General features: G+C 44.3%; 1 protein-coding gene across 2 annotated transcripts in view; it reads right to left on the bottom strand.

Moving 5' to 3' along the window:
• Positions 1-224: 224 nt before the first annotated feature.
• The window catches only part of LOC127688526 (E3 ubiquitin-protein ligase ARIH2), a 31,319-nt gene continuing 13,322 nt past the window's right edge, over positions 225-18,221 (bottom strand). Inside the window, exons 2-14 of one of the 2 annotated variants that reach the window (XM_052187246.1) lie at positions 17,223-17,290; positions 14,834-14,897; positions 14,127-14,277; positions 11,810-11,931; positions 11,126-11,235; positions 9,078-9,195; positions 7,229-7,279; positions 7,114-7,135; positions 5,494-5,645; positions 5,090-5,233; positions 4,474-4,542; positions 2,636-2,719; positions 225-2,462 (exon numbers count right to left, since the gene is read on the bottom strand). In XM_052187246.1, coding sequence (XP_052043206.1) covers positions 2,391-2,462; positions 2,636-2,719; positions 4,474-4,542; positions 5,090-5,233; positions 5,494-5,645; positions 7,114-7,135; positions 7,229-7,279; positions 9,078-9,195; positions 11,126-11,235; positions 11,810-11,931; positions 14,127-14,277; positions 14,834-14,897; positions 17,223-17,290 — 1,227 coding nt within the window. In that variant the 3' untranslated portion in view covers positions 225-2,390. Of the gene's footprint in view, positions 2,463-2,635; positions 2,775-4,473; positions 4,543-5,089; positions 5,234-5,493; positions 5,646-7,113; positions 7,136-7,228; positions 7,280-9,077; positions 9,196-11,125; positions 11,236-11,809; positions 11,932-14,126; positions 14,278-14,833; positions 14,898-17,222; positions 17,291-18,221 lie in introns of those variants that run through there. The other variant, XM_052187248.1, reaches the window with a different exon arrangement.

Here is an 18,221-nt window from a genome sequence, read left to right as displayed (position 1 = left end):
GGGCATTCCTACTTCAGTCCACGATGCTTGTAGGGAATGGCTCAATCTTTTGCCAAGGAGAGAACTAACACTTCCCAGCAGGGAGCATCTAGAGCTGCCTTCTCCCCATGAGAAGAAACTTCAAGAAAAGCAGTGCTAAGTCTGTCTGGGCCCTCAGAGCCCTGAAGGAGTGGGAAGGACAAAAGGCAGTCACCTGTACACTTTGAAAAAAAAGACTCCACAAGTTTTATAATCAGAAAATGCGTTTATTTTGAATAAACCACTCAACTTTGCGAGATGACATTACCTCAACTTTTCTTTGAAGAAAGACAAGGATCTGGTCAGTTCATGAAAACACCTTTCTCTACCCTCTGCAGGGCAAAAATACCAAACCAAACCAAACCAAACCAAACCCTACCTCTGCCTGACCTTTCAGATGTTCTGATAATGTTAACAAAGGACAACCACTGAGGGTGCAAAACAAACGTCTCCACAGGTGAGGTGCCACCAGCTACAGGTTGGCAGAGCCTCCTGCAGTGCCAGCGGTCTGCAGTGCCAGCGGTCCAGGGTCAGCTGAGGAGCAGAGGATGGCAGCTATGCAGCTGAGAAAGTACCCAAAGGGAGTTAGGCTGCAGAGCTGCAACTCTGGTCTTGTGTCATGGCAGTGCCACTGACAGGACCTGTTGGAAAGGTCTGTGCACTAACACGGCGTCACACGCCATCCGGGGCCCAGGAGCAGGTACACTCTTGGGTCACAATCAGCTCCCATTGGTATTCTGGGTTCATTCACCATATCCTAAACTACTGCTCCCAATCCACCTCACAATCTCACTTGTCAGGGACGACATGAAGAGACAAACCTGAGGAGGTGAAAGAGGGTGTGCAGCTGGTCATGGACCCCGGAGTCACAGCTGTCACCTGTCTTCAAGAATAACTCAATTTTACAGCTTTACATGGTACCTAGGAAATTGCTGACTGGAGGTGAAAATGTATGAATATCAAAGAATCTGCATCATAATATTCACAGATTTCTCTATAGGCTCTCCTAGGAGTTCAAGGAGATCCTGTCAAGTATAGACAGCTCTGCCAGTCTCAGAGGGGAGGCACTGAACAAAGCCATGGAAACCCCAGAGATCACAGATCTAACTTTTCAAAGGCCCACAGGACCAGGTTCAAGATCGGAAGGACACCAGGCAAGCTGCCTGTTCCCTTGCACGGGACTGTGCAGGACTGGTCCTTTCTTCTGGCCAGCCCCTTCTAGTACAGGAACTGAGACCACAAACCAGGATTCTCCTGGTGTTAGACTCCCAGACCATAGAAATGGGGACTTCTGGCAGCTGCAACTAGGCAAAGGGAAACACACCCCACCCTGGCACAGCTTCTGGCCACACTCTAGGTGAACATAAAAATAACTTGTGCAAACCTAGCTCTTGAGCCACAAGGCCCAGGCCCTTGGTCTAAGAGCCATGCTGAACTCTGACCTTGTGAACTCTGTTCATAAGAACACAAGACAGTGACCCGGGTCAGAGTACATCACTTGAATACTGGATCAAAAGGAACGACCAAGGAAAAGGAAACTCATCTGGGGGAACGACTGCTTTCAAAGGTGGATTTCTATCTTTACGAAACAAAAGGAAGCACCATGCTGAACCAGTCTCCCAGTCCCGAGGTGCGCTGGCCCACCTCTGCTGTGGACACTGGTCTGGGTGGCCTGACTCAGGGAAACCTCACATTCAAGAATAAAAGCAAGGCTGCAGTGACACGTTGCTCTGCTCTGTGCCTTGGCTGTCCAGCTAAGGCCAGATGTAAGTAACTGTGCTCCATCCCACTATGCAGGCCAGCTCAGTTCCCTACTCTCAGCCACTGTGCTCTTCCCCAGGACTCCAGCTCCAGTCAAACAGGGCGCTGGGAAGCAGAGGCCACCCCAGCCTCCTGCAGTGCAGACACACTGCGGCTCAGTGGGTGGGCAGTATCAAGTTACATTCTAAGTCAAATAGCTAAAGGGTGAAGCACTCCAATGCCAATTTATTTTAATCGGGCTCTGTGTTATCTATGGTTTGCCTCTTTTCTTTATAATCGTACAACCTCTGAAAATTACATAAGTTGTAATGATCTAATACTATTAATAGCCATTCAGAAAAAAAAGTTCCCTCCCACCCAACAACCATCCAGGGGAAATTTAAAGTCCTCTAGAGGCCAACTCAACATGGCCTCTTCCCTGGTAGAAACAAAAATCAAAAAGATGAGGAGAAAACAAATCGATGAGTAAGAGGTGTGTTGCCAGTGTCTTTCAGGAGTGGGGGCCCTGGCTGTCGCCTGGGTCGTGAAAGGCAGAGCCTGCAGCATGCAGTACGGTAGCCGGGTGGCCTCACAGCTACATCTTCCTCACCCCGGCACATCCACAGCCCAGTTTAGGTGTCATGAAAATCCTTTAGCAGGGTTCTTCTCCGCTGCTCTGCTATGTGCATCTGGTTTTCCAAGTCCTGTACAAATGACACAACAGGTTTTCTAAGTTCCAATGCCAGGAGCAGAGAGTAAGCCGGTCGCAGGCAGCAGATCAGACGCTCCCTGGAGTCTAAATCCCTGCCCTTCCCACCCTCCGCTGTCCCACCCCAATACAGTCACTGTCACCTGAAGGAAGGCGGCAGGCACTTACCCCTCTGTCGTAGCTGTCTGCACGCTCAACTTTCCATGAAAGGTTTTCGATCTCAGCCTCCAGCTGTGCCTGCTGGTATTCAAACTGTATGGGCAGAGCAGGAGGGTCAAAAGGAGAGAGGGCTGTAGCCGGGCAGGGCCTGCAGATGGAGGGTACATGCAGCACCTCAGGCTCCAATTAGCAACCGACAAGCCTGACACTGTCCTCAGCAAGCCTGCTACTCTGTATACCCAGTGGAAAACAACAGCCAAAGAGCTTCCAGAAGCGAAGAGCAAATGGCAAAGCAACATTTGCCGTCCACCACCAAAGGGGGGTGAGAAGCTTAAACCACAGGAAAAGATGAGACAAAACACTGAGACACAGGTACTGCAAGAGTTAAGTTAAAATGGGTATTGTCAAGTCAGGACACCGGATTTACTCCACACTTGGACTTTCCCCAGTTCTCCTCCCCCTTTAAAAAAAGATTCATTCATTCATTCATTCATTCATTCATCACATGTGAGTACACTGTAGCTGTCTTCAGAGACTAAAAAAGGGTGTCAGGTCTCTTTACGGATGGCTGTGAGCCACCATGTGGTTGCTGGGATTTGAACTCAGGACCCTTGGAAGAGCAATCAGTGCTCTTACCCACTGAGTCATCTCTCCAGTCCCCAACAAAGCCTTAAAATGGGGTCTACAGATGTATCTCAGGTGGTGACAATGGCTGCCTATGATGTACGGAGCCTTGCGTATGGTAGCACACTGTGGCCTGGCCATCCCAACACTAAGGAGCAGCAGAAGTTCAAGGTCCTCTCCTTGGTTATTAGCAAGTTTGAGGACAGCCTGAGCTACCTCCAAAAATAACTATAACCAACCAAAACTATAAGCAACCAAAAGAACCAAACCAAACAGAAAACACCACCCCTTGAAAAACCAAACAATTTGGCCTATGTGGAGGTGTGTGCCTGAAATCCCAGCACTAGGGAGAGACAGAAAGATTTTAAATTAAAGGATGCCTGGGCTAATTTTTTTTAGATTCAGAAGAAAGAAATCAAATTGTTTGACTTAGTAACCATACATCTGAGGTATAAAATGTTACGCAAAAATACTTTCCTCAGACTTATTTGTGATAGTGAAAATGGAAACAATTTGTCATCTCAAATGATGACACATTAAGGTAAGACATTTGGAGCTTTTATGTAAAGAAGAATTCAATCTGGAAATGAAAGAATTCAATCTGAGATGGAATCCTGCAGCTCATGCATGCATCTCTGTGCCTTGGTTTTTGAGATAAGGATTTGTTATAGTCTAGGCTGGACAGTAGTCAGTCCTTGTTGATCACTGGGTTATGAAGTTTGTGCATCCATGCCTCTGTGTTTCTCTGGTGCTGAGATGGAATCCAGGAGCTCATGTATGCTAGGCAGGTGCTCTGCTAAAGCTTGACTTCCATAACATTAATTTCAAAGGCTAGAAAATGGCATGACATAAATTCTATGTTTTCCAACATTTAAGGAATATATAAAAATTACTTTTATCACCATCAGAAACAAACATATCTAAGAAGAAGAACTAAAGGAAAAACAGATAACTATAATGTAAGGAAGTATATGACATGGCCACTGGCTATCCAAGTGATCACAGACAAAATTTAAAGATCCATTGATCTTTAAATATCATTAAGGGATCAGGTGCATCTGAGATTTATTTTAGAAGTGCCCAGAGCCAGAAATGGATTTTTGCAGTAAGATAGTTTTGTGTTCTCCCAATGACCAGGTCAGGACCACGTCCACCTGTACAGTGCCTGTAAAAATGGCCCCTCTAAAGCTGCATGGACCAGCAGAAAGGCAGTTTTGGCTTACCAGCTTCTTCCTGGGACCAGACTCCATGTAGTATGCATATGGGTAGGTATATTGCAGGGTATATCGACACTGTAATATGAAAGAAAAAAAAGTTTTATCTTTGATTCTACTTGACCCACACATTAGGTGGCTCTTATAATTCATATCCAACCATGCAAATGACTCTAGACATGGGGACCTTAAACCAACAAGGCCAAACTACAGAGATGATGGACTACAGAAAGCCAGAAACCAGAAACAAGGATGGTGACAGAACCACCACCCCTCATACTGGTTTATCACCACCAGTTGCCTCCGGACTTTTCTGTGGTCATTAAAATCTACATGTCTCAGTACTTATCAATTATACACTATCTTTTCAGTTATCCATAAGTGGAATAAAGAAGAAAAAAGGCTTTAGTTTTCTCTTTTGGGAGAGATAGTAAAATCTCAGAAATCCCTTGGACATATAGCAAAGGCCAAGACTTCTGGTGTATTCCTACAGAAAAATGTGGCACCACAGACATGCATACAAAGCTACACAGGGCACCAAATTCGTGTCCTTCCAGAGATGACCTCCCACCCTAATGTTTGCAGCCAACAGGGACCAGTGATGGAAGAGTGCGATGGTGGATACCTTGGCCAACAGCTTGGCAGCATTCTGCAGGTACTGCCAGTCAATCCACGTTCCCAGATTGTTCATAACTCTCTCTTGAATCTTCTCGTGAATCCGCTGGTATGTTTGTGCCTCCAGCTGCAAGCTTTTGTTGTGATTTTCCCACTACAAAGCAGAGGAAGAAGGAAAAATGTAGAGTCCCAGGAAGGTACAGAGATCAACACTGGCTGGAAGGCCATGCCCACAGATTGCTCTGTCTTCTTATGGAACAGACCACCCCGTCATCCTGCACAACTGAAAAACCCAGGCCTGTGCAGGAGCCCCAGGCACTGACTTCCACATATGCACACAGTCCCAGTGCTCTCAGGTCAGCAGACCAAGTGGAGAAAGCCAACTCTGAACGCGCTGGTGTAAAAGACACCTACCCTCTCAAAGTAGAACAAGTACTTCTTGAGGGCCTCCCTGGCCTGCGCTTGCTGGCTCTGGTTGACAATGTCAGGGTTCTCCTTGTACCGACTGCACTCGTAGTACTCACTGCCATGCGTCTTCCAGTCTCCTAGGCACATCCAGCAGAAGTCTGCACAGGAAGGAGGATAAAGTCGTTTATCTTCACAAGGCAGACACACAGACACACACACACTCACACACAGAGAGGCCCAGGCAGGAGCAGGATGAAGAGGAACCCGAACACTAACTCTCCAAGCTGTCTCTCTGCAGAGGGATGGGCAGCTCTCATTCTTGTCACAGCTCACTGTCCCCTCACTCGTGAGGAGAACCAATGGCCTATGAATTCTAACAGCATACAAGTTGTATGCCTTACTGTGCTGTACAAGGTCACTGTCCAGCTCTGTCAATACAAAGCTTTTGGGCAAAAATGTGTCCAAAAGAGTCTCACCTGGTCATCTAGAACACAGGTTACCTATATGAACTACTGTCCTCAGTACTTTCTAGGCTTACAACTCTTGCTTGCCCTAAGATCTTTATACACAAACTGAAAATCAAATTTCTTCCTTTATCGGTGTGTGTGCACCTATGCTCACGAACATATACTTTGAGGACAGAGGTCAATTCTTAATGTTGTTCCTCAGGTGCTTAATCGACCTGCCCTCCGTCTCTGAGATAAGCTCTAGGCTGGCCAGCAGAAGTCCCAGAGCCACCTGTTTCTGCCTCTCCAATACTGAACACTGAGATTACAAACATGTGCCACTATATATACCTGTCTTTATAACCCGGGTTAAAAAAAAAGGATCATGTCACAATTGTGGAACTGAGAAACTGTGTGGGGGACTATCTAACATAGCTTCAGCTTGTAGGAATTTGATTGGGCAGGAAGAAAAAGGAAACTACCAATCTGTAGCTCTGTAAATTGGTCCCACTACACTAGATAAAGGATTTTTATACAGCCTTTTTTAAAAGGTGACTTAAAGGTATCTCAGATAATCTCTTTGATTCCTATCTGTTTTGAGAGGAAAAAAAAAAAAAAACCCTCTAACCCTTGCACTGAGTGTGCTGGCGTGTGTCTGTAACCCACCCACATGGGAGACAGATGGGAGGACTACTGCAGCCTGAGCCTCGCAGGCCCACACAGCAGACCCCGCCCAGAAAGAAAGATTAGGAAAAAGTCTTGTTGGGGGTGACTGAAGATCATGAGGTCCCACCACACCTGACTTTTAACTACATGTCACCAGGACAGCAGTGGGAGTATAAAGAATGCTCCCAGCCTCTGATCAAAAGTCGCTCTTAAGCCAGTAAGTCTGTAAGTGACAGACGTTCCCCTATGATTTGCTGCCTTGTTAAAGACTCACTAGCCAGGCAGTGGTGGCGCACACCTTTAATCCCAGCAATTGGGAGGCAGAGGCAGGCAGATGTCTGAGTTCAAGGCTAGCCTGGTCTACAGAGTGAGTTCCAGGATAGCCAGGGCTACACAGAGAAACCCTGTCTCGAACCCCCCCCCCCCTCAAAAAAAAGAACCCACTAAAAAGTACTGGAGGCAAAAGCACAAGAAAAAGACCGTGCCCCGGGACCGGAGACCAGGCTGGACTCACCGTGCTTGCACTTGGAGCATTGCTGTCAGAGAGAAACACAAGAGAACACATTTAAGAAGAATACTTTGACCAAGGAACTCCAGGTTTGCACGCACACTCTACATCTCCTGCTCACCATGTGATTGCAGCCTCCGTTCTTCTCGATGCAGATGTTGCACTTGGGACACTGAGGAGACAGAAGGCGCCATTAGGCTTACGCATCATCAGCTCAGTTCTAAGAAACATTACACACAACTCCAAGCACCCATGCCCAGTAGCTCACTGCAAGCACTTCTGGGGAGGAGTGTCTCACTTAAATGTGGCAGGTCACTGAGGCTGAACAGCAATACAAGAAAATGAGGTCAGCGTGCTGGCATCTAAAATAATTGCATTGTCAGCTGAGGTCCACTAAATCCTCCACCATCTGTCCTTTCTATGACTCCACTCAGATTAAGCCAGGCTGAGGCAGCAGGAAGTGGGCTTGCTGGGAGAAACTGAGTCCTGCTCTGCTTGCTCGGTATACTAGCTGGTTTTGTGTGTCATCTTGACATAGGATGGAGTTATCACAGAGAAAGGAGCTTCAATTGGGGAAGTGCTTCCATGAGATCAGCTGTAAGGCATTTTCTTGGTTGGTGATCAAGGTGTGTGTGTGTGTGTGGCCCATTGTGGGTGGTGCCATCCCTGAGCTGGTAGTCGTGGGTTCTATAAGAGAGCAGGCTGAGCAAGCCAGGGGAAGCATCCCTCCATGGCCTCTGCATCAGCTCTTACTTCCTGACCTGCGTGAGTTCCAGTCCTGACTTCCTTTGGTGATGAACAGCAGTGGGGAAGTGCTGAGTAAGCCCTTTCCTCCCCAATTACTTCTTGGTCATGATGTTTGGGCAGGAATAGAAACTCTAAGACATTTAGACTCTGGCCTCCAGAAGAGGATGTGCAAACTACCTCAACACTCTTCTCACATTAAGAACAGTAAGCCTGACGCCGGGCAGTGGTGGCGCACGCCTGTAATCCCAGCACTCTGGGAGGCAGAGGCAGGTGGATCTCTGAGTTCGAGGCCAGCCTGGTCTACAGAGTGAGTTCCAGGACAGCTAGGGCTATACAGAGAAACCCTGTCTCTAAAAAACCAAATCCAAAAAAACCAAAAACCAACTCCCCCCCCCTCAAAAAAAAAAACACAACAAAAAAAAAAACAAAAAACAGTAAGCCTGGAGTGAAGCAGAGCCTCCCCTCAGGGTGAAGCAGTCTATGTGCGATCCTGACTGAGTCAGTGAGCAATAGAACACAAGAACAACAGGGCCTTCCCCCAGGGTTAGCATATTGAACACTGAGACTGTCTGGGCTTGTATTATATATAGTCTTGCTATTTATGAGCTATGCCAATTAACCACTCTACTCCCAGGGCTATCAAAGCTTAGTAAATATCAACAAAAAAAATGTTTTCCTCTAGTTCTCCTATAGTCAAATTTTCCTAAGTACTTTGGAATTCTATTAAATGCATCTGGAGCAGAAGAGCTGGCTCAGCAGTTAACAGCACTTGTTGCTCTTGCAGGGATCAGAGTTCAATTCCTAGCACCACACAGTGGCTCAAATTTATCCATTAATTCTATTTTCAAAATATCCAGAAGGCACATAAATGGTGCACATATATACATACATACATTCAGGAAGAACATTCATATATATCAGGTAAAAAATTTCTACTATTATTATTTATTGTTATGTTTCTGAGACAGGCTTTCTCTCTGTAGCTCTGGCTCTCTGTGCCCCTGTCTCTGCCTTTGGAGTGAGCACACATGACCAGCTCTAACAACTAAGAAAAAAATGCATCCAAGGATAAAAACTGATAAAACTATACTAAGCATGGCAGTGTCCAAGTCTCTAGTCAGAGCCTTAGGCTATATGCTCTCCTCTTAGATGGCTATCTACATGGAGAGCCCCAGACTGCATTATTTAGGAAAGATTCAGTACAGGTAACATATAGTCCTTACATCTTTAGTGTGAGCACTAATGTAGTTAGCCGTTTCGGAGTCGTCTGCACACTTGGTGAGCCATTTCCGGATTGTGGCACAGTCTGTGGGGGCGTGATACATCTGTCGGCACTTGAAACTTAAAATTGGAAAAGAAACACATTCAAATAGTCATTGGGTCAGGATTTCCTGTTTTAAATTTCCCTCTTGTTCGAATTAACAAATTCTGAATCAGAAATTAGGCAAAAATCACTTCTTGAGGTCTTTGGGACTTTACTCACCTAGGATTATAATGAAATGCTTTCTGATCTTGAGTCAGAGATGCTCTCAATAGGCTCACAGAAGCTAGCTTCTCCTTAAACCCCCTGGATGGTATTAACCCTTTCTGAAAGTTTCCTTCTCCCCCAACCCCCTTCTGAGTTGCTGGGGATTAAACTCAAGGTCTTGACTTTTACTATGAAGGTATAATCCCTGCTCTAAGGCCATTCATTTTCATCATAACAAGATGAAAGGGGCACTGGGCAATGAACTGTACTTGTACTACATTATAGTCATGAGTCAACATGCCTTATGTGGTGAGGGGCTTAAATCCTGGGCTTTGTGTGTTATACACACTCTACCAACAGAGCTACAACTTTACCCAGGAGCTCAGCTCCTTGGACAGCAAGTGAGGTAAGCGTCCCTTCACTAAGGTAGGACTAAGACTTTGGGGGCACTTCTCTACACCTCTGGCTAGATGTGCACATAAGGATGCACAAATACTAGCACTTGTAACATCTGAGGGTACTATTATTATATGTGAAAAGAACCGAAGCTTAAACTGATAGGGGTAGTGCACACCTTTAATTCCAGCACTTGGGAATCAGAGGTAGTTGGATCTCTGTGAGTTCTAGACTAGCAAGGTTTACAAAGTGAGTTCAAGGACAGTCAGTGCTACAGAGAAACCCTGTCCCAACTACCCACACTTCTTCCCCCAAAAGGAATCAAAACTTAAAAAGAAAACAAAGCTAGGACTCCAGTTTTCAATTTCCTTTTGTAGAAGTCAACAATAAAGGTCCCCAAGACAACAACTATTCAGTTCTGAACTTCTGGTGGGACAGAGTCCACTCACTGTCCTGAACAGTAGAAGATACACACACTCATTTACTGTGAAGTTTCTATGAAGCTAGACCATCAACCTTCCAGGGAGCTGCATTTAGGACAAACCTTGATCTAAATTAGGGCTGTGCTATTCACTGTAGTTAGTAACTGGAGATGTCAAATCTCACAGCTGTGATGATGCAGGGGAATGGCTGGATAGAGGCTTGTATTTGGAATTTACAGAATGAGGAGAATCTCAGATGTAGAATTCACCCATGAATCAGTTTAAACAAGTCAGCTAGTGACAGTGGGGTGACACAAGAAGTCAATCCTAGTGTCACTACCAGCTAATGGAGTGCGGATCTTTGTGAGTATGACAGCCTGGTCCACAAATAAGTTCCAGGTTTGCCAAAGTCACACAGCAGGACCTTATCTCAAAACTAAACAAAATAAGACAATACTCTGGGCTCAACTCTTAGCACCATATAAACTGGCCATGATGACACAACTCTGGAATCCCAGCACTGGATACAGGGAAGACCATCAGATGTTCAAGGTCATCCTTGGCTATACTCTGACTGAGGCCAGCCTGAGCTAAATGAGATATTCCCAAAACATATGAAAAAACAATAAATTAAAAATTTTTAAGTTAGCTAAAAAAAAAAAAAAAAAAAGCTCAAAACAGAAAAAGATGAAAAGTGTTGAAGTCACTGTAGTCAGTAAGGCAGACAGTGTCTGGGTCATGAGTACAGCATAAATTTAACATATCTGCCAGGAATCTGCCACTTCCTTGCCTTCAGAGTCTGTTCATTTACCAAAAATACCTTGAGGAACATAAAATGCTGGGCAGAGACCTGGCCACCTAGAGCTGCACTCTTCTAGAAGATGTCTTCCTCCACTCTCCAGCCCTGTCCTCACACACAGCCACATGCTCTCTGGAGGAAGCTGGGCCACGAGCCCAGGAATGCTCAGTGTTCACTCTTTCTTACCAGAAGACCTCGTTGCACCGATTGCACTGCACTCGGCGGGCTCTAGGTTCTTGTACCCGAATAACCATGGGGCAGTCTGCACCAGGGCACAGCTGGAGCTGGTAATGGCTCTGTAAACACAACGAAGGGAAATGATGAAGAGATCTTCTAATTGCTGTGTCTCAGACTGCTCAAGTGCCTCCACACTTCCAGCTGATGACTTATATCAAAGGACTAAACTGTCCTAAACTAAAGGACAGTTGTTGTGAAGGACAGATATTAACTAATTACTTCGGAGAATCTTTCTTTAGCTTAAAACAAGGAGCCACTAACTCAAAGTTATTTTATAAGAAGGTACAGAGCCGGACGGTGGTGGTGCACGCCTATAATCCCAGCACTCTGGGAGGCAGAGGCAGCCGGATTTCTGAGTTCGAGGCCAGCCTGGTCTACAGAGTGAGTTCCAGGACAGCCAGGGCTACACAGAGAAACCCTGTCCTCCCCCCATTCCCCCCCCAAAAAAGATCCCCTGTGGCTGGAGTTACCATTGGGACGTAAGTACTGAGAACTAACACACGGTTCTCTTCAAGACTCTAAAGTACTGAGCCATTTCTCCAGCTCCTAGACCTATGTGATTTACCACCACCTGTGACTATACTGTGTATGGTAGCCTCAGGAAGACAGAAGGCAAAAGAAGGCTGTTCATACCTCCACATAGTCCCTAAAGAGGTAGCGCCTGTATTTATCTCTCAATTCTTCACTGGGAAGCAAGGGAAATACAAAGTCTTCTGGTGTTCGAAGTGGACAATCCTGAGCCATACATGAGATTCCTGTTGAACAAAGATAATGTGATGGATGACCATACTACAGAAGACACAACACACTTATCCATGATTTTCAACCAACAAATTCTAATTTCATATAGGAAATTCTCTGTTAAAATAATTATCAAAGCTAGGTATGGTGGCACCTTTAATCTCAGAGGCAGGTTAATCTCTATGTTTGAGGCCAGCCTGGTCAACAAAGTGAGTCCAAGAGGCATGGCTGTTACACAGAGGAAACAGTGCCTCAAAAAAAAAAAAAAAAAGACAAAACAAGAACTTATTCAAGGAGAGAAATTAACATGTTTGCATAATAATGTAACCAAGATAATGTGTCCAATTATTCAAATATCATTATAAGCACCACCAAAGCCGAGCAGTGGTGGTGCACGCCTGTAATCCCAGCACTCTGGGAGGCAGAGGCAGTCGGATTTCTGAGTTCGAGGCCAGCCTGGTCTACAGAGTGAGTTCCAGGACAGCCAGGGCTACACAGAGAAACCCTGTCTCCAAAAAAAAAAAAAAAAAAAAAGCACCACTAAATAAAATTTTAACGTTAGATGTAGTAGCTCATGCCTTTAATCCCAGCATTGGGGAAGTAGAGGCAGAGTTTGAAGGCAACATGGTTTATATAATGAGATCCAGGTCAGCTAAGGCTACACATGGGTGGAGACTTGTCTCAAAAAAAACAATAACAAAAAAAATTACAGACTTAGTGACTAATATGACTAATGATTTTATTATATCATGTACGTGTAATTATTACTAATGTATTGATATTTTGGTGTTTTCTTTTTGTGGAGGGGAGGCAGAGAACACTATTTCATATAGTCCAAGCTAGCCTTAAGCTTGACATGTAGCTGCAGCAGGCCTGGAACTCCTTATGCTTCTGCTTCTAGTTCCCAAATGTTGGGATCACAGTGTGCAACCATGCCTAGGTTAATATCCTGAGATTCTGCAGATCGCAATGAACATGGTTCTTAATATTATAAGGTGACAACAAATACTCCTGCACCTGATAATCAAATCTGATGGGTTAGGGCTAGGGTTAGGATTAGTGTTGGCACCATTCCCAGAGTTCAGGAAACCATTTGGTGTGGTGTTTCAAAGTATAGGATGCATAAAAATTTCAATCATATAGGTTATATTGCCCAAAAGCAATAGATAGAGTCGAGACATGGTAGGCAGCTCAAAGGACAGCTTTCTCAGCATCCCGCCCCCTCTAGCTCCTTACAGACAGGGTTTTTCTCTCTATGAAGTCTTGGCTGCCCTGGAATTGACTCTGTAGTCACCAGGCTGGTCTCCAATTCAGAGATAGCCTGTCTTTGCCTCCTGAATACTAGGAATTAACGGTGTGCACCACCAATGCCTAACTAAGGACAGTTCTCTTTTTTTAAAATATTTATTTATTTATTATATGTAAGTACACTGTAGCTGTCTTCAGCCGCCATTAGAGGGTGTCAGATCTCTTTACGGATGGTTGTGAGCCACCATGTGGATGCTGGGATTTGAACTCATGACCTTTGGAAGAGCAGTCGGTCCTCTTACCAGCTGAGCCATCTCTCCAGCCCGACAGTTCTCTTAAAAATGACACAAGATCACTTTGTACCCTCACCAATATTTCTAAAACCTTTAATTTTCTCATTTTACTGGAGACTACTATAAACTGTCTTATACCAGTACTATTTATACCGACTATAAAAATACGTTATTCGCAGAAGAAATATTTACTTAGGTATATGAAAATACAGACTGCAAGACAAATATTTTAAGGCTTAGCAGTTAAAAGCACTTGTTGCTCTAACAGAGGACCTGGGTTCCATTCCCAGAACCCCATGATGATCGTCATCACCTATCCCATTAGTCCAAAGGACCCCATGGCCTCCTGTGACCTCGGCAGGCACTAAGCACATACATGGTGCACAGAGCTGCATGCAGACAAAATAATACATTACACACATAAAATCAAATAAATAAATATGTTTTTCAGCCGGGCGGTGGTGGTGCACGCCTGTAATCCCAGCACTCTGGGAGGCAGAGGCAGGCGGATTTCTGAGTTCGAGGCCAGCCTTGTCTGCAGAGTGAGTTCCAGGACAGACAGAGCTATAGAGAGAAACCCTGTCTCAAAAAAACAAAAATAAAAACAAAAAAAAAATATGTTTTTCAAAAGACATTTTTTTGAGAGCCATATTCCAGCGCAGACTCACCTACACCGACACCATCTTTGACAAGTACTGAGCAATGCTGCTCCCAACAGCTTCGGCAAAACTGATGTTGGCAGGCCAGAGAGAGCAGGTTTTCCTTCCGCACAAATTGCATACACACTGCACAGTGGTGAGGGGAATGGGCTGTGGGGACCTAGAGGGAGGGGGTAGAGTGAGAACAAACACCATATAAAGTTCTGAAAGGCTGACCTGTAAAGGTTCTCACAGTCCACACTACAGTTCTTCAAGAGTAGTGGTTTTCCCATATAAACATGCCCAAATCACAAAACAGATGAGCTTCTAGGGTTCTCTGTTTTTGTAAAAGAGCTAGGTTAGGTTCCCAGCAACCACATGGCAGCCTGCAGTCATCTATAATTGCAGTTCCAGGGGATCCAATGCTCTCTGCTGGCTTCCATACACACTAGGCATGCATGTAGTACACATGCAAACTCATAGGCAAAACACTTATGCCTTTAATCTCAACACTCAGCAAGCAAAGGCAGTCAGATCTGAGTTTCAGGCAAAGCCTTGTCTATATAACAAGACCTTGTTAAGTAAAAGAGAAAAATTGGGGGTGGGGGAGAATTAGAAGCAAAATGAGGATCTTGGGTATTCTATACAGCACCAAACAAAGCTGTTGCTGACACCGAGTCACAGAGAAAGTAAAGTCATGAGCACTCAGACAGCTCATTCTAGGAAGAGACACTCACGTGTTTGGATGGATTAGGTTGAACTCGAGCCTCAACAAGCAGCTGAGCAGAATTAGACCTGTACCTAGAAGACAAAAGGCAGAAACAGAATCACACCTGAAGACATTGTTTTTAACTCTCAATAACAGAACAGGCCATCAGGTGTTGTGGTTATATCAAAAGTATCTTTTACCTTGTCAGAATAATGGTACATGACTATAGTCCTAGCACTCAGCAAATCTGAGGCCAACCAATATTCTACATAGTATGTTTCAGGTTATCTCTGATAGTTTCTTTATTGAACCAAATTTCATTTTTTTTCAATACAAACATTGTTTGGAGGATAGGCAGGGACAAGAGGTTGGAGACAGGGTTTTACTTTGTAGCCCTGGCTGTTCTCTCACAATCTGTCTGTCTCTACCTTTCAAATACTGAGATTGAAGGGGTGTGCCACAATGCTTGGTTGTTCTGTGTGGTTTTTAATATTTATCTTATGTGTATGAAATTTTTGTTTACATGTATGTATATAAACAATTTGCATGCCTGGTGCCATGCAGGCCAGGAGAGGGCACTGGAGTCTCTGAAACTAGAGTTATATACAGTCAGCTGTAGCTGCCATGTGGTGCTAAGAATTGAATCTGGGTCCTCAGCAAGAGCAGTAAGAACTCTTAACCATTGAACCATCAGCCCTCAAAAATGTTTTCTGAGAGAGAAAAGATAAATAGCTGATGAGAGAATATAAAATGTAACCATATTAAATAGAAAGCTGAAGAATGTGTCCAGCATAATTTTATTTACAAAGTTGTAAAATCATACAAATAGAAGATATATAATTTTTAAAAGATTTATGTTATGTATGTGAATACATGGTTGATCTCTTCAGACACACCAGAAGAGGGCCTCAGATCCCATTACAGATGGTTTTGAGCCACCATGTGGTTGCTGGGAATTGAACTAAGGACCTTGGGGAGATCAGTCAGTGCTCTTAACCACTGAGCCATCTCTCCAGCTCCCCAGAAGATACATTTTCCAACTTTTTTGGGGGTAAGTGTTAACAGGGAATGGCCTATTACACACAGACACAGAAGATTTAATGTAAGTCTCCTCTCAACAGAGGTTTTTGTTTTTCAAGACAGGGTTTCTCTGTGTAGCCCTGGCTGTCCTGGAACTCACTCTGTTGACCAGGCTGGCCTCAAACTCAGAAATCTGCCTGCCTCTGCCTCCCAAGTGCTGTGATTAAAGGCGTGTGCCACCACTGCCCAGCTTTTTTTTTTTTTTAAAAAAGATTTATTTATTATATGCGAGTATACTGTAGCTGTCCTCAGACACCTGGGAAGAAGAATCAGATCTCATTACGGATGGTTGTGAGCCAACATGTGGTTGCTGGGATTTGAACTCACAACCTTTGGAAGAGCAGTCGGTGCTCTTAACTGCTGAGCCATCTCTCCAGCCCCAAACAACAGAGGTTTAAAAAAAAGTATTAGGATACCTGTATAGTAACAAAATACTATTCCAGCATTAAAACTGAAATAGAAGAATATGCTGAAGAGATGAGAATATGCTCAAAGAAAAGGATATAAAATATGTTCAAGTGTTTTAGCAACTATGTGTGCATTAAGAACACACTCCACATGCCAAGAACAGTCACAGTGGGTTGGGCAGACACTGAGGATGCCATGGACTCAGCCTTCCAGTAAACACCTTGCCTATGTCAGGATTCACGCTGGCTAGTTCTTATGTTAACTTAACAAAAGCCAGAAGTCACCTGAGAGGGGGAACCTTGACTGAGAAAATGCTTCCCTAAGATCACGCTATAGGCCTGGTGTGGTAATATACTCTTTTGATTCCAGGGCTTAGAGGTAAAGACAGACACATCTCCTTGAGTTTAAGGCCAGCCTGGTCTACACAGAGAATTCTAGGACTGCCAGAGCTATATAGTGGTTGTCTCAAGAGAGAGAGAGAGAGAGAGAGAGAGAGAGAGAGAGAGAGAGAGAGAGAGAGAGAGAGAGAGATAGAAAGAGAGAGATAGAGAGAGATCTTGAGTTTTTTTTTGAGTGAGATTTTCAGATTTTTTTTTTTTTTTGAGAACTGCTAGAGATGGCTCAGCAGTGAAGAGCACTGACTGCTCTTCCAGAGGTCCTGGGTTCAGTTCCCAGCAACCACACAGACTATAATGGGATCTGATGCCACATAAAATCCTAAAAACAAAACAAAAAAACCCAAAAGATTCAGCTGCCCACCAAGCCTGGAGGGTCTTTTTAAATCAGTGACTGATGGGTTGGGGGAGGGATCCCATTTTGGGTGCTGACACTCTTGGACTATAAGAAAACCAGGCTGAGTAAAATCACAGTGGATGAGCAGAGAAGAGATGCTATGAGCAATTTCATCTCTTTCCCCCTGAATATCTTACCTGTCCAGAATCTCTGAGACTTGCCAGTGGAAATTAACTAATATAAGTTTTGCAACTGAATGAGATACCTGTAAGAAACAACAACAACAAAAAAACAACAACAAATTTTAACTGTAGTCTCTCATAATGTTTGAGAAATGAATATTCACCACTATGCTAGGTTCACATTCTTTTCTTTAGTTGTACGTTTTTTGTCTTTTAAGTTAAATTTCTTATATTAGTTATTTTAATGTTTTCTACTAAGCACTAGAAATGCTACTGGAAAGTAAAGCAAAACCATCCTTTCTACAGTAATTAAAAATGTGATATCTAACATTAAGCAAGACAGCTTCCCAGTTTGGTTCCCAAAGGTGACAAATGTTCTAGAATGCTGCTCTACAAGGCCACACCCACAGAGTGCTTCTAGTTAGGACTAGCAGCAAGCATATCTCCAGGCATCTGTGAACAACAAAATGTAAGGTCAGATGTGGTAGCAATTTTAATCTCAGCAGGCAAACCTCTTCTGAGTTTAAGACTGAGTCTAAAAAGTAAGTCTCAGGCCAGCCAGGGGTACAGTGAGACCCTAAGCCATCTGCATGCATAGAGCCAATGCCTTTAATTTCAGGAGATAGAGGCAGACAAATTTCTGGTGTACATAGATAGTGCCAGGCCAGCCAGAGATACACAGTGAGACTCTCTCTCTCTCTCTCTCTCTCTTTTTGTTTTTTTGGGATTTGGTTTTGTCAAGACAGGGTTTCTCTGTATAGCCCTGGCTGTCCTGGAACTCTCTCTGTAGACCAGGCTGGCCTCAAACTCAGAAATCCGCCTGCCTCTGCCTCCCAGAGTGCTGGGATTACAGGCGTGTGCCACCACCGCCCAGCGACTCTATCTCAAATAAGTAACAATTAAAGCCAGTTTATTGTTTTCTAAGACAGAGTTTCTCTATGTAGTTAGACCTGGTTGTCCTGAAAATTGTTCTGTAGACCAGGTTAGCCTCAAACTCAAAACTGCCTTAATTTG

This window comes from Apodemus sylvaticus, chromosome 7, assembly GCF_947179515.1.
Source record: "Apodemus sylvaticus chromosome 7, mApoSyl1.1, whole genome shotgun sequence".
NCBI lineage: Eukaryota > Metazoa > Chordata > Mammalia > Rodentia > Muridae > Apodemus > Apodemus sylvaticus.
This window is presented reverse-complemented; position numbering and strand designations above follow the sequence as displayed.